Source organism: Pelodiscus sinensis, chromosome 7 (assembly GCF_049634645.1).
Source record: "Pelodiscus sinensis isolate JC-2024 chromosome 7, ASM4963464v1, whole genome shotgun sequence".
Taxonomy (NCBI): Eukaryota; Metazoa; Chordata; order Testudines; family Trionychidae; genus Pelodiscus; species Pelodiscus sinensis.
In genome coordinates this window covers 67,027,537-67,044,383 of record NC_134717.1, presented here as the reverse complement: position 1 = coordinate 67,044,383, position 16,847 = coordinate 67,027,537, and the positions used below count along the sequence as shown (strand labels likewise).

General features: G+C 39.0%; 1 protein-coding gene across 3 annotated transcripts in view; it reads right to left on the bottom strand.

The window, feature by feature from the left end:
* Window positions 1-16,847, bottom strand: part of GLS (glutaminase) — a 118,160-nt gene that overhangs the window by 30,489 nt on the left and 70,824 nt on the right. For 2 of the 3 annotated variants that reach the window (XM_075934203.1, XM_075934201.1), the window contains one exon: window positions 14,218-14,310. In XM_075934203.1, the coding sequence (XP_075790318.1) occupies window positions 14,218-14,310 (93 nt within the window). Of the gene's footprint in view, window positions 1-6,979; window positions 12,510-14,217; window positions 14,311-16,847 lie in introns of those variants that run through there. The other variant, XM_075934202.1, reaches the window with a different exon arrangement.

Below are 16,847 nucleotides of genomic sequence, written 5' to 3'. Positions count from 1 at the left end.
AGGCTGACATGCGGTTGCGGCCCCTTTAATTGCCACGTGTCCAGAGTTGGCTTCCGTCACAAGTGCTCACAGGGCTGGCTGGGGGCTGTGCTGGGGAAAAGTGGCGAGTGCTCCCAAAAGAAGGAGCATACTGTCATAAAAAAGGCACTGAGTACTACTGTATTGTTTATACCTAAAAGCAGGTCAATATGTTGTACATATTTTAACCAAAATTTAATCTATGAGTGACAAAGATGTAAAATAAACAGCTTTCACGCTATTTGAGTAACTGCACAAACAAAAGTTGTCTACTTCAAGGAAAATTTGACTAGCAGAACACATCAACAGGAAGCAAGCACAATTACTCTAATAGCTCAGCACCATGTTCTTAGTTCACACTACTTGGTTAATAAATCACAAGAGCTTCTAAATGGTCCTTGATCTAATCTTTATATAATGTATTTCCAGATCAGAGGCACTGTACTTTTCCAGCTGATATTTTCATTCACTGCCCATATATTAACAGAAAATGTAATTAAAAAAACAAACCATGTCATTTTATTCACAAACATTTTTTTTCAAAAATCCAATTTAGGGTCAAACAGAAATACAAATTACTTTCAGGAACAAAATCATGCTTTAGTACAAAGGCGACTGAAGTCAGCCCTTAACTCAGAAGTGTAACTTTTAGGGGCAACAGATCTCAGCATGCAATGCTCCATTGTGAACCAGCTGGTCAGAATGCCAGAGTTCCATGTTTTCTCCCATGTTCCATGTCTCCAGAATGATATTTTTAATACAAATAAAGTATAATCCTTTGATTCCTTGCGAAGCAAATTATGGGAACACCCTGCTTAACTAGTTGATTTACCCGAACTAAGAAAGCATATTGTATAAAGACAGAAATCCAGGTGAATGCTTGCATATAAAGTGCATAGAGTTGACCTGGGGTTCCAATAAATAATAATCTACATCAATGAAAAGAAAAATAAAGCTCTGTTGTCAATTTTTATAAATATAGTAAATATAGAGATTTAAATGTGCAGAGAAAATGCTACAGGACTTACAAGGTCACTTTCGCCACTTTACGAAAATTCTAACAAATAAATATAAGAAAAACCTGGATCAATTCCAGATCACTTGACTAATCTCTGAGCCAAACAAATTAAGGAAAATGCAGGAAATCCAGATTTCAGGAATGTGCAGCATGTCACAAACTATAAAGCTTTAACAGAATTCAATTCACCAAAGGTAGGGATAGTTTACTTTCCTAGAGTGAGAAAAATCATGTAATCAAAATTATATATACTGTGGTCACCACAAAGGAAGTACTGGCAAACACGTCCCAGTAATTTACAGGTAGCATTTTTTATAAACTTGAAAAGTTTTGTCATCGATGATCAGAAAAGGGGGATTAGAAGGTTGGAGAAAATATAAACAAGAGGTACTACATAATGAATATTCAAGACGAATCTTGAATCTACAGGGAAACACTATATTCTTGAATATTTTATGCCATGTAGCTTAACAACAGGTAAGAGGAGGAAATAGTCTTTACAAACAGACACTATTACCACAGAACCGGCAAGTGTTTCTACACCTGCATAGCAAAAGTATAAAAAATAAAAACTAGTTGTTAATTATATGGAAGGGTCCAAATGCTCACATTCATGTCTATGACTTGACCCTCTACCAATGTATAAAGGTAATTGCAAAGCAAACAAAAGAAAGGGACTGTCAGTAGAATACCACCTAACTGAACTTTTAATTTAGACTACGTATAGATTGGCATGGTTTTCCGGAAATGCTTTTAACGGAAAAATTTTCCATTAAAAAGCATTTTCGGAACAGAGCGTCTAGATTGACACGGACGCTTTTTCGCAAAAGCACTTTTTGCACAAAAGCGTCTGTGCCAATCTAGATATGCTTTTCCGCAAAAAAGCCCCGATCGCCATTTTCGCGATCGGGGCTTTTTTGCAGAAAACAAATATGAGCTGTCTACTTTTGACTTTTGCCTGAATGGGAGCAGAATAGTATTTCCGCAAGAAGCACTGATTTCTTACAGTAGGAAGTCAGTGTTTTTGCGGAAATTCAAGCGGCCAGTGTAGTCAGCTGGCAAGTTTTTCCGGAAAAGCGGCTGATGTCTCCAGCAGCATATTCAATCCTCAAAGATTGGCTTGAACCACATACACTAACTAGTGACACATTTAGTACTAGTAGCCAACAGTTTTTATACTACCCTACAAAGCAACATTTTCATAATTATTTATATAGTTGTGACTCACAGGAGTGAGTTTGTTGCAAGATTTTAAAAATTCTGAACTCTGGATTTCTTCTCTTCCCACATAAGGATGAATAGGTTTAACTAAAATTTTCAACAGATACAGTTAAAACGGTGTAACTATGGCTACGTCTAGACTGCAAGCCTCTTGTGAAAGAGGCTTTTTCGAAAGATACTTTCAATAAAGCGTCTAGACTACAACCAGTACTTTCAAAAAAGCAAGCCGCTTTTTCGAAAGAGCACCCAGGCAGTCTGGATGCTCTCTTTCGAAAAAGCACAGTTTGCATTATATAGCTCTTTTCAAGAGCGCTTTCGAAAAGAGGCACTTACTCGTAAAACGAAGTTTTCTGTGGTCAAAAAAACTGCTGCGTTCTTTCAATTTACTGTCAAAAGAATGCAGCAGTCTAGATGCAGGGGAGGGTGTTTTTTTTTTTTTTTTTTTAAAGGCCACTTTTTTCAAAAAAAACCCTGTAGTCTAGACACACCCTAAGTGTGCAGTTCAGGCCAGGCAAATATAGACTTTTGAGTTGAAAAGAGTCAAGTGACCTGTCTGCATCAAGGAGTATGAAAAATTTAGCAAAGGGGGGATAAAGTCCTATTTAACTAAAAATAGAATATTTTGATTCTGTATGAGCTGTCCAGACTGAGAAAAATATAAACCAGAATCTATGTATAGGTTATAAGAAGCCAAAAAGGATATATAAACAACTGCCCTCACAATATGCATGAGTACTTTCTAGACAGAGGACATATCTCCGGTACTGAGTTGCTCACAATCTCTATACTTTATAAATCCCCTATTCATGTAACATTGCACATATCAGTTAATGTATTTTAACCAACGACTGTTAATCAGGGACAATATCTTTAGCATGAGATTAATAATTCTTGGAGAGACTGTCCATAGACTCCATGTTTGAAATGCATTCCAAAGCCCCTTTTTTACTTTTAGTATAGTAACAACATTTCTTCTCTTCCTATATTTCTCTCCGGATAGGTCACACTCCCTCCTCTGGTATATATCCCCCTGTATATAATCCAAGATAGCAGAAACCAACTCACTGCAGTCATGCCAATTAGTTGGGGGGAGTTTGTTCCTTGAGATAAAAAAAACTACTCTCCCCTTTCCCTTCAAGTCCATAGTAGAGGCTCCTTTCCTGGACACCATCTTTTGTTTTATTGTAAGTTCGCACAAACATTTGGAATTTTCAAGAGCACTGATTTAAAATAAAACCAGTAAGGTAGGACACACAGCTTTTTTGGGAACAGAGGTTTTGGGATTTCTGTAAGTACCCAGTATTGGGCTGGATACCACAGAAGAACAATTTCAAGGGACTCAGACATTGAGAGGTATCCTTTGTCCATCTATCTACTAGATCAGGGGTCTCCAAACTACGGCCCGCGGGCCGGATGCGGCCCGCGAGGCCCTCTCATCCGGCCCGTGGAGACCTTTTTGGCTTGTTGGTGGCCGTTGCGCTTTATTGCTTGTGAACATCCGGGCTCTGCGCGTCCCTCACAGCGAGAGGGGTTGGGACTTGGCGTGGACAATTGCTCCCTATTGGCCAGTGCGTTCTTATCCTATTGGCTAGCTCTCTCATGAGGTCACTAGTGGGCTGGGCTCTCGATTGGTTGAGCGCACGAGCCTAAATCTGCGTTCGATTGGCTCGTGGCCCAGCTTGACCTTGGATTGGTACAGGGCTATGACGTAGTCTCCTTTATGCCACCCAATCAGCGAAGGGGCTAGTAGCTGGTTTATGGGGCTCTTGGCTCGAGAGGGGGCTGAAGTGGGTACTTCGCGCGCGGGGGGGGGGGGATACCTGAGGAGCTGGTGCCCATTGCAGGAGGCGGTCTGGTTGCTGTGGCACAGCCTCTGGGTGACGCTGTGCCGTGCCTAACGCGCTGCCCTGGTCCCTGCAGTGCGCCCTGAAGAAACATCCCTCTCCCTTCCACGTCTGGTCTCTCTCATCCACAACCCAGAGCAGCACCGCCCTGCCGGGTATCAGTCTGTGGGAGCGTTGGGCACTGCTTTCCAACTTCCTTTACCAAGTGATAATGTGTCTGCTTTCAAACCAGCTTTTCCCATTAAAATGCATGCCCCTTGTTCCATGGGGCTATGTTACAAATTGTCACCTCATTCCCTGCATGATAGGAGAGCGATCACATCTCTTCAAGTGTGAGCGTCTTAGGCTGAACATATTGCCAGGATTATGTTGCTTACAATTTTCATCACATTGCGCAGGTGGAAATGAGTTCTCAGCAGTTTTCCCGTTCTGGAGCCCCTCCTGCAGGACTAGGACAAGCACCACCCCCAATTTCAAACAGTGGATCTATTTTAATAAATAATTAAAAACAACATCCATGTTTTGATTGTTTTTTATTTGGACCTCAAGTGTGTAGTTGGCCCCCGAACTGCTGTTTGATAGTTAATGCGGCCCTCGGGCAGAAAAGTTTGGAGACCCCTGTACTAGATGAAGACACGGGTAACTAACTCAGAAGAGCTCATGAATGGCTGGTGGTATTAGGGAGCTAATATCCAGTGCCCACAAGCAAAACTCCTCACTAGAGGCAGAGGGCAAGGGATTCAAAATGAAATTCAGACCACAGTTATCTCCCATTTATTTTCTGATGCAAGCCTATAGTTCACATGCAAACTTCAGCAGTGCAGTACTACAAGCACTCTTGAAGTAGGCTCTCATTCACATGCCTCTAGCTTTTCAATGACTGCTTGCTATTAGCAATATTGGCATGTGTGGACAATCACTCAAAGAACTTATGGTTTCCTTACAGTAAATGTAGTTCAAGACATGTTGAGCACACAGATTCTACATCCAGCCCTTTCTTCTACTAAGTAAAGGCCCAACCTCAGGTTTCCTATTGGAAAATGAAGTGAGCATGTACTACTACCTCGTTCCCCTCTGCTATGGGAATCAAGAGGTATAGAGGGGCTCAGACATGGCCCTAGAGACATTGCTATTCAAAAAAAAATCTGATCTCATGCACATATGATGCATGTGCACCAAAAGTGAAATGTGTAGAAAACACATTTCAAAGAGCTAGTTTATTGTAAGGTGATTTTTACCAGATTTCTACTTGATTTCCAGCCTCAACAACACTTCTTTAGGTAAGTTATTTCATCTTTCATTGCAAGACCCTTGGGGGAAAAGATTTTTTTGTTTTGTTTTGTAAAGCACCTAGCAAGCTTTAGGCGTTGCATAATTATTACTGCTAGGCCCACAGATTTATATAGCCTCTTGCCATTCCAACAACTAGTATAAATGTGGAATGTCATACATCTACCTGGATCTGTAAAAAAACATGCACTGAAAACATGTTAAATTGTTCCAATAATAAACTCAATTATAATTATAAACAGTTCAACTCACTGATGACAGTTAACATTTTTAAATTGTGCATTCAATTTTTCAACTCAACAATGACACAACTTTGCACTGTTTTGCCCAATGTAAAACCAAATTGAAAAACCAATCCATCTCCAAAAAGATAACATTCTAGATATTAAACTTTAATCTGCTTGTTGCTAGTTAAGTGATAAAGCTCATCCTTGAAGTACTGTGAATTACTAATCAATGACATGTATGTATCAAGACCTTCTGCACTGTAAAATATTATTGCTTATGAGTAAATACTTGGGTAATTTAATGACTTTCACCATTCTTTTGGCTTTTCTACTATTTCCTTTTTCCAGCTACCACTTTACAGATAAAAAGGCACATATTAAAAAAAAAATCCAGCCCAAAACACAAGGGACACATGCAACCTCTAAAGTTGAGTATATTTGTAAACTTTCTCCTCATCTACAGCTACCCCCTTCTTTAATTTTCCTCATCTTAACTGAATAAGACTAAAATCTTTTGTTCGTGGGTTTAATTTTGTCTTTTGAAAAAGTCCTGCACACTTGTATTCATGATGCTATGCAAATATTTTTAAAAGCATGATATAATTAATTACACTTTATAAATCACTCTCTCTCTCTAATTCTGTTTCAGAACAAGCCACATTAAGCTTCTCTACATAAGGACCTCTTCACGCTGAGTGCACTTCCATTGGTAACATTAATTTTGTTAAAAAAAAGTATGCAGAATATTCCACAGTGCTCATTCAAAATGTCCAAAATGATGTAAGGATCACTACCAACGTGTTTATACCCCAAATCAATCTACCTTTAAAATGTTAAGATGCCGTTTAGAATAATTTCTAGATTATAAATAAGATTTAAACACTAGTTATATTTGCTAATTTTAAAAAAATGATTACTGAGCCACAATTAGCAGGTTGGCACCAAAACCAACATGCTTACTTCCAATTATTTTGCCAAATCAAATACTGAACTTAAATTCTATTCCCAGAGCCACGTAGTTGCAGAATGATATCTATAGTGCTGCTGTATAGGAAAAAATAAAATCACAATAATATTAGCTTCTGCTTTTTAGAAAAGGGTGGGAAGCTGAAAAGAACCATGACAAATATTTATTATTTTCAAGCTTCTAAGATGGTATTTCTAACAAAAAGGAAAAATAAGAATATTACAAAATGTAGTCAAGACATTCTTTCAAGTATTTTCAATTGCTGTTTAACTCATATCACTCACTATACCTATTTCAAACCAGAATGAAGTTTCTGGAATATGTTCACTATCTTGTTTTGGTCCATGTGCTTGAATGAAAGTTCTCTTTCTCCAATAGAAAACATACAATAAAATCAGCTTAAAATAAATTTATTATGTAATACAAAAATAAGCCTGCTAGACAAGATGCATACACATACAATGCAAAAGAAAAATGGAAAACACGACAAGTAACTTAAAGAACTGAGCCAGGAGGTACAACACACAAATGCCAAAATGAAGTTTACAAAAGCATTTACATTTCCAATGAAATGTTAATGATGCTGACAAAAGAAAAAGAACAAATGCTTGAATATCAAGAACTGGTATTGCCATAACACAGATGAAGATGAATATTAAATCCTTTATGTACTCAGAAATATCTTCAATAAACGTATTTAATAGTTAGCCTCTATCCACAACATTCTTTAGGACAATGTTCACAAAACATACAAATACAAGTGTACAGGAATTGCCATACTGGATCAGGCCATGGACCAATTAGTTTTGTAACCTGTTACAAACAGCAGCCAGTACCATAAACTTTAGAGGAGGAGCAAGAAACTGGAGAAGGCAGGTTATGGGATAAATCGGACCAAAGGAAAGCTTCCAACTTATCCACGACAGTTAAAGGTTGGCTTATATCGCCACCAAAACTTTAAACACACACTCTGGACATGCTTGTTGGCCACATAAATGCCTAATCACTTTTGAAATCCTGTACATTTTAAATCCTGTCACGTTTACTATGACTTGCCTCTCTCAGAATTCTGTGTGTAATTTACATACCTAAATACTTAAAGCTTTGTGGGCTATATTTTCAGATCTGAATCCATCAGAAACAATTTCTCCAACTTCAGCTAGTTTTAAAATTAGTTCCAAATAATGTGAAATTGGCAAAGAATGCCCACACAGGTCCACCTTCATTTTTAAATACATTCAGCAACATGAGTTCACTAGGGGGCATAGACCCTGTATGCGCCATCCTACAATCTTCTAAATGTTCAAAACAAATTAACCAATTACAGCAACGGGGCATATCTGAGGCACACACCTGCGGAGTTTTGTTTGCAATGTCTCAGTGACTACTGTTTTACCTCAACTTTCTTATTCATGTAATGTTGTTGATTTCAAGGATATTTAAAGAGCTTAACTAACCTTCCCTTGCTCTTATTTCATTATAACCCTGGACAAGTGTAGCAACACAACTGGGATAAAATTATATGCTGAGTTTTCATTCAATAATTTATACTATTTTTCTGAATGGCATTTAATAGAACCCACTACATTATTTTATTAGTATTTCAAAGTCCCCAGTACGTTAATTTTCTGAAAAGGTTGCCTGAGTAATTTTCTATTAACATACGCTTCAAAAGGCATATAGCCATAACATAACTATATATTGCTACAAGAAGATCATTTAGACTCACTTGTAACAGTATTTGTATATATAACATCTAAACAGTACTTCTAGATTTAGCTGAGCTGCACTCATTAGCTATTATCAATACTTAAATGTTATGGTCAAGAAATGCTTCCTCATCACCATTCATTGCATATCCTGCTTCACTTATTTTCTTGTTTTGTAAGTGCCCAAGTTGTTTTACAATCTATGCTTTCCTTGAAATGATTCAGACAATGTCAACATTTCACAACACTTTCAACATAACATTGAGCATATAAAACTACATGCCATAGTAAAATGTACATTCTGCTCTCCCTGTTGTCAGTAGGGATATAAAAAAAATTGTTTAAAAATGTAACTGTGTAACCGCTAAAAATCCTAGCAGTTACATGTGCTGTGGGTTCTTCAGTTAAAGCTTATATATAAGTTTTATACTACAGTGAAGCCAACTCCCAGGGAAACCACATGCAACCATAACTATTTAAACAGTTACCCTTTTACATCTCTAGTTGCCAGAGCTTGTCACTATATAGAAGAAATGCCCTGACAAAGGGAAAGTTGGGAAAGGCTCAGCTTTTCCCTACTGCTACTCTATCCCTGGGGCAGAAGAAAACTCCAGCAGCTGGGCACTGACAAGAGCCTTTTCCAGTATCTCCTCCCTGCCACAGCTTGTCCCAATGAGGGAGGTCTTTTCCTGAAGAAGAAAAAGTCTTTGGCATCAAGGCACAGCTTAGGTAAGTAGAGTGGGCCCCCTCAGCCCTGTCTTTCCTCTATTAGCCCAAACTATGACTCATTAGCTACACTAATACTCTGTACCTATGATGTGTTGGCTGAGTGGTTGTACTATAGACATAGCCTTAGTATATAAATACTTCCCTGTCCAATTATGGATATAGTTTGGAACCTTTATGTAAAGGCTATACCAGTAACTTTTTAAAAGAGACTTGATCAGAGGTTATTTGGGTTGAGCTTTGGAATTAACAATAAACTAGGTCTTTGTTAATTGGAAGGGGGCATGGAACATAGTATGATCAGCTGAAGACAAGGATAAAGAGTCAGCTATGTAGAGAGTGAAGAATTTTACCAAAAAAAACTCAGCATCAGTAAAAACCGTATAAAACAGCTATGCATTTGGCCTCTAGAATTTAGAAAATACTGGATCCCATTATATTATCTATATTGTCTGAAATACTTTTAAGAAGGGCTGTCAATTAACTCAAGCAATTAACTTTATTAAAAAATCTGATGCGATTAAAAAGTTTTAATTGTACTACTAAACAATAACAATACTCATCTGAAATTTATTACAAATATTTGTGGATTTTTTTTCCCCTACATTTTCTATTACAGGCAGTCCCCGGGTTACGTAAAAGATAGGGACTGTAGGTTTGTTCTTAAGTTGAATCTGTATGTAAGTCGGAACTGGCGTCTAGATTCAGCCACTGCTGAAACTGACCGCCAATTCTGACTTACATACAGATTCAACTTAAGAACCCCAAATCCCCAAGTCAGCTGCTGCTGAAACTGATCAGCGGCTGAATCAGGACGACTGGGGCAGAGCAGCTGGGGTGCTGCCGGGTTGGTCCAGTAGTGCCCAGAGCGGCGCTGCGGGACCAACTGGCAGCGCCCCAGCTGCTCTGCCCCAGGGTCCACAACAAAAGCCTGGTCTGCTGGAGGGGGGCACACTAGCTGCGCCCCCCCTCCCCCCAGCAGACCAGGGACACAGGGAGCAAAGCTGCAGCGGCGGGGTGCCGCGCCTCTGAGGCTTTGCTCTGGCACGGGACCTGCCGCCGCTGCGGCTTTGCTCCCGGTGCCCCTGGTCTGCTGGAGACGGTCCCCAGCAGACCAGGGGCACCGCGAGCAAAGCCGCAGCCGCGGCGGGGTCCCACGCTTCTGAGGCTTTGCCAGTGTTCTGAGAATACTGCCATGTTCTCACTTTCAAGAAAGCGGCTGCGGCTTTGCTCGCGGTGCCCCTGGTCTGCTGGAGATGGTCCCCAGCAGACCAGGGGCACCGGGAGCAGCTTTTCTCGCCCCGGAGGTCAAGGTGGCGGACCGCTGCCTGCGAGCTCCAGGGCGAGAAAGCCCCGTTCGTAAGTGCAGATCCGACATAAGTCGGATCCGCGTAAGTCGGGGACTGCCTGTATATTCATATCAATTATGATATACATGCATATGTCCCTTCATGCTTTGGCCACCATTTCAGAGGACATACTTCCATGCTGATGAAGCATGGAGGGTCATAAGAATATCTGGCACTTAAGCATCTTGCAATACTGGCTACAACACTGCCATGTTCTCACTTTCAAGTGACACTGTAAATAATGAGCAGACACTGGCTGAACAAAAGTAGGACTCAATGGACTTGTAGGCTCTAAAGTTTTACATCATTTTGGTTTTGAGTGCAGTTATGTAAAAAAATCTACATTTATAAACTGCACTTTCATGATACAGAAGTTGCACTACAGTATCTGTATGAGGGGGAACTAAAAAATGCCATTTCTTATATATTTATATTTTTACCCTGTAAATGTGAGCACTGTACAACTTTATATCATATTGTAATTCACTTTTTGAAAATGTAGAAAATTAAAAAAATATTTAAAATAGTATTTCATTAAGTGTGATTAAAACTGCAATTAATAGTTTAAAAAATCTTGTGATTAATGTTAAGTTTGACAGCCCTACTTCTAAGATTTATATTGACCATTTCATACTAGATCAAACTGTTGCACAGTATGAATAGAGCAATATCTGAGATTTACAGCCGATTATGAACATCTTAAAGACAGAAATTTTGTCACTAGGAAAGAACTAAAGAGATATTAAGTAGATAAAACACAAAGGGTAGGACCATTTCTATTTTTTGATAGATAGATAGAGATAGCGAGATAGAGAGAGAGAGAGAGAGAGATAACTGCTAAAAAATTCAGAGCAAGACAAGGTGGGTGATGTAATTTTTTTTTTTATTGGGCCAACATCTGTTAGTGGAAAGAACAAGCTTTCAAACTTCAGAGTTGTTTTACAGGTCTGAAGAAAGAAAAGGAGCTCTATGGAGCTCAACAGCTTGTTCCTTCCACCAATAAAGGTAGCGGTCCAATAAAAGATCACTTCACCATTCTTTGTCATCAACTCTCCGGGGACCAATACAGCTAGTAGAACAACTGAAGTACTTTTATTTGCAGTCATTAATACTTACTTTTAAAACTGTTTTAAAAATCTTTACCAATTTTTCTTTTTTACTTGGAATATATTTTCGCTTTACCTACCCCTCTAAAACTAAGATTGTTTACATTCTCTAAAATAAAAGTGGAGTGTAGTATTTTTAGAATGGCAGCTGGTAGGACAGCTCCTAGAGGAGCACTCAGAACACTTTAGTAAGAAATCTCTCTCTTCCTAAGTTAACTAGCTATGAAATTAAAGCAGCTCTGAAAGATACAAAGCTACTTCCTCTTCTATTAATTGAATATTAACATGCATAATTTAAAACATGCTAAAAAGAATACAATTTGGTAATTAACTGTTTATTTTTGCTAATATGATGTACGAAAGGGATCTATTTATGCTAAACACATTTTGTGGGTGCACATGAAACAAAAGAAACAGGTGCAAATTGATTGTTTCATGTATACCTATTTGGGGATTGTCATCTTACTTTATTTTGGTGTACTATTTTATGTTCTAGATATGGTACTATTTTATGTTCTAGATACCATATCTGGAACATAGAGAAATGCAAGTAAGAGGACACATTACAAAATCTTCTTAGAACTCTAGTAAAACCACCTTTAATTCATGTACAAATTCTCAAATATAACAAAGAACCTATGTTTTAAAACATTTAGATTTTTCTGTTAACAATAAATTTACTTTAAGGAACTAGGAAAGTGGTTTGGCAGATTTTTTTTAAATGTTAATAGTCTATTTTTGGTATTGCATATACAGTATTTGCACAATAAAAGAGAAAAGTTTATATATAACCAAAAATATGAAGGAAACAAAACTGACATTCTTTAATCTAGAGATGCTTGAGGGCTTGTAAAATGCAGAACTTTATGAAACTAGAACCCATTCCTTTAGTTTTGCTCTCCCCGACCTTCCATTCTATACACTATGGTTCTGAAGATGTCCTCGTTTGACTCAGGTGACACTTTTTTCCACACTGTGTCTTTCAAAGCAAGTTCTTGCTGGAGACTTTCATAGTCCAATGGTCCAAAGGAATGCTAGTTGTTTAAGCAACATACATTATTTATTAGTGTATTTGAAGAAAGAAACAAATCTGTGTGTTACAGATATTTGCTCTCAATGCCAACAGACTGAACCTCCACCTGTCTCCACTTTGTGACATTTTATTACAAATAGTTAAGGTAAGTTTTCCAGCTATACATAGAGCTCTCTTTCTAACTATTTAATATGGAATGTTAAATGTACATGCAAATAAAAACAAAAGTAACTTTTTCATACTACTCTATCTTCCATTTGGGAGACTATCGAATCCTTGTAAAATCCTTCAGGAAAAGATATCATTGTTTGCCTCATAACCTCAAGCACCCATAACATATTTAATATCCTTTAGCACAAAAGGAACGGAGTGACCCTCTCCAGAGCCTGGAAACAGAAAGGAGGCCTTAATCTAAAGCAGGGGTGGGGAACCTAAGGCCCCCGGGCTTGCCTGGATCTGGTCCCCGAGGCTCATGGCTCCCCCCCAGCACTGGGGAATCCATGCTAGCACTCGAGCCTCCCCCATGGGGCTGCAGCACACAAACTCTACTAGACTGGGCCCCCAGGCAGCAGTGTACAAAGAGAATGTGGTGGGTGTCTTTCTGCTTCTCAGTCAGGGGCCATGTCATTGAGAGGTTTGGGGTGTCCCCCCCCCTTAACACTTCTCGTGTGTCTAAAAGCCCCTGACTGATTTTTCTGTGGGTCAGCAGATCCAGACCTATGAGCTAGAGTACAATGATGACATTTTTGCAGCCACACAAACACCAAGAGCGACGAGGAGTCCTGTGGCACCTTATAGACTAACTGAAGTGTAGGAGCATAAGCTTTCGTGGGCAAAGACCCACTTCGTCAGATGCATCTGACGAAGTGGGTCTTTGCCCATGAAAGCTTATGCTCCAACACTTCAGTTAGTCTATAAGGTGCCACAGGACTCCTCGTCGCTTTTGCAGATTCAGACTAACACGGCTACCCCTCTGATACTTGACAAACACCAAGTGCACTGCCTCGATACCCTCTGTGAGGAGGTCTACACTTTGAGTTGGAAATGTAAATTGTAGCTCCAGCAGAGCTAGCCACACTGGTTCTGAATGAGTTAGTGAGCTGAAAACAGAGAGCAGTTGTGTGGCAGCATGAGAGGCAAGAGGGGCTAGCTTCCTGGACTATGGCCCCACATGAGACACCAGGCACTGGCCCCTACCATCACCATAGCTACACTTCCATTTTTAGCACATAAGCTTGATGAAAGCGTGTACATCTTTTTAAGCTGGATTTTACATCTTCCAGTTAATCTGAAATCCATCCTCTGATTTCACTGAGAACCATGTGAAAAATACTGATCCCAGATCTCATGAATAGCAGTGCAGAATGGAAAAACTAAGTTACCAGCTGACCAAATTTTTATTAGACAGTAAGGAGAATACTGAAATTTATCTTAAATATTACCAAAATACTATACACCCAGCCTAGCTAGGGAGAAGAAATACTTACGTTGTTAGCAACTATGAATCTTACACAATCTTGTTACTGTTTAAGCTCCAACACAGATATAACATATTTTGATACCAACTGTGCTCTGGTAAGACTAGATTGATAGGCTTATCTTTAAGTTTTGATGCAATACATGTCATTGAGCAGTTTTATGTTTACAGATTAACCCTGTATTTTCCATCAGATAACTATACAAAGTAGTCATTAACATATTTAGCTTACCCGCTGATCACCACCTTCTCTGCGAGGATCAAGCTTCTTTGCAAAGTGCCTCAAGTTATCATAATTATGGAAATTGCACAAAGAAACCAGATCCTGAAATCAGTCAAAAAGAACCTACATCATCTTGTGTAAATGGTATATTTCAATATTCTTTCACCTGAGGTTAACACACATACTTTTAAATGTTCTTGCTTCATAATAAACATGATATACTTAGTTAATTTTCTGACTTTAATGAGAGGCTCCTTGCGTCTCTTCATAAAACGCTCTTCCATACACTGATAAAGGCATATTTTTATCAAGTTCCAATAAGAGAGTTCATTTTGTAAATAACTGAATTATTGATGGTATTTAGAAAGAAAGCTAACATATACCAATATCACACTGTAAAAATATCATACCACTTGGAAACACTTATAAGGTGTTATATCACAAAAAGACAATACTTGTGATAGGGAGTTGGACAGAGAAGATTCAATTTAAGAGTTTCTCATAACTAAATTAAATTCACAAACATTATGGCAAGTAGTTTTTTTGCAACAATGTGAAGTTTGCCAATTTATCAGCTCTATATTAATGACAGTTATTTCTTAAAAGTTTTTAATTGGAAATTATTGTTTATTATAAGACTTAAAAAGCAAAAATATCTAGGCTGAAAAACAGTAATAGATTTTCATCTAGAGTAATAGATGCTCTACTGGTTCATACCCCCAGAATGGGGTACAAACTAGATTATTATGCCGCTAATACACGAATCTAGGGATGTTAAAATTAGATTAACTAATCAAATAGTCAATGGAATTTCCACTGACTGTTCAATTAGTCAATAAGGGCGCTTCTGCTTTGAAATGTTGCAAGAGCCCACCTGGCTGTTGCTACATTTCGAAGACGGAAGTGCCAGCAGGGGCTCTTGTGCATTTCAAAGACTGAAATGCTGCATGGAGTCTGGGGCCAGTTCAAAGGCGGAATGCCACCGCTATGCTCCTGCCCCTCCCACCCGCATGGAGCTACAGCTGTGGGGAACCAGCTCTTTCCGACAGAAGCAGCGGGGGGGGAGAGGCGGGGAGAAGGAGCAGCTAGTTGACTAGTGTGTCGACTATCTGATAAGCTTTTGCTTATCAGATAGTCAACTAATTAGTCACTTACATCCCTATAGGAGTTGGGCGAATGTAGTACTCTAAACATTGCACAGTGCTCTAAACATTGACATATCCTTTCTTTGTTGTTCTAATTAACACTACCATAGTTTGTAGACAGAAGAGAAAGACAGAAAGCATTTGTCCCTGCCATGTTCTTCTCTTTTTGAAAGGCCAATGATGTGTCACCATTCATTACACTGGTCTACAATTTTTTAGAAGTTGTCTGCGTCAGAGATAAAATGTGCTATTTATTATGTATTTTGATGTGCTTTATTCAAATATGACAATTAAAACAACTGATTGGCTACTGTTTCCAAGATATTTAAGTTTTTACATTTTACGTCTATGTATATTGTGTAGCTAGAGTTTTAATCATAAATTGTAAACCTAGGTCTTTTCATGTGTTTATGGTTGCTTTACATGATAATATTTCACCTGTCCTGTTTATGTAACACTTTAAGAATCAGCAATTAAATGGAGCATCTCTTGTCACTGTCCAGCAATAGTCTGCAAGCATTGATGGGCTCCATTTGCCCTGATAGCGTTTCTCCATTGTTGCAATGTCCTGGTGAAATTGCTCGCCGCTCACTGCTCTGTAGTTCGGTGGAAAAAAAATCTAGATGAGTGCGCAAAAAAATGTATCTTTAGTGACATGTTGCAACCAAAGCTTTTGCATGCCTTGAGGTGGTTTTCCACCAACAACCTGTAGTTGTCTGCCTTCTCGTTTCCGAGAAAATGTATTGCCACTAACTGGAAGGCTTTCCGTGCCGTCTTTTCCTTGCCACACAGTGCATGGTCAAATGCATCATCTCGAAGAAGTTCACAAATCTGAGAACCAACAAAAACACCTTCCTTTATCTTAGCTTCACTTAACCTTGGAAATTTTCGATGGAGGTACTTGAAAGCTGCTTGTGTTTTGTCCATGGCCTTGACAAGTTCTTCATCAGACTCAGCTTGATGTGTAAGGGTGGTAACAAAATCTTCCTTGATTCAACAAGTGGTGGATGCTGAACACCTTTCCTCCTAGGCTCCAATGACTGTTGGAGTGGCCAATCTATTTTGATGTAGTGGGAATCTCTTGCACGACTATCCCATTCGCAGAGAAAACAGCAGTACTTTGCGTATCCAGTCTGCAGACCAAGCAAGAGAGCAACAACCTTCAAATCGCCACAAAGCTGCCACTGATGTTGGTCATAGCTTATGCACCTCAAAAGTTGTTTCATGTTGTCATAGGTTTCCTTCATATGGACTGCATGACCAACTGGAATTGATGGCAAAACAGCTTTAAGACTCGTCTTCAATTAATCAATTAACAGTCTCCACTCATCTGGATCGTGAACAATGTTGAGGGCTGCCATCACACCATCAATATTGTTGCAGGCTACAAGATCACCTTCCATGAAGAAGAATGGGACAAGATCCTTTTGACGGTCACGGAACATGGAAACCCTAACATCACCTGCCAGGAGATTCCACTGCTGTAGTCTGGAG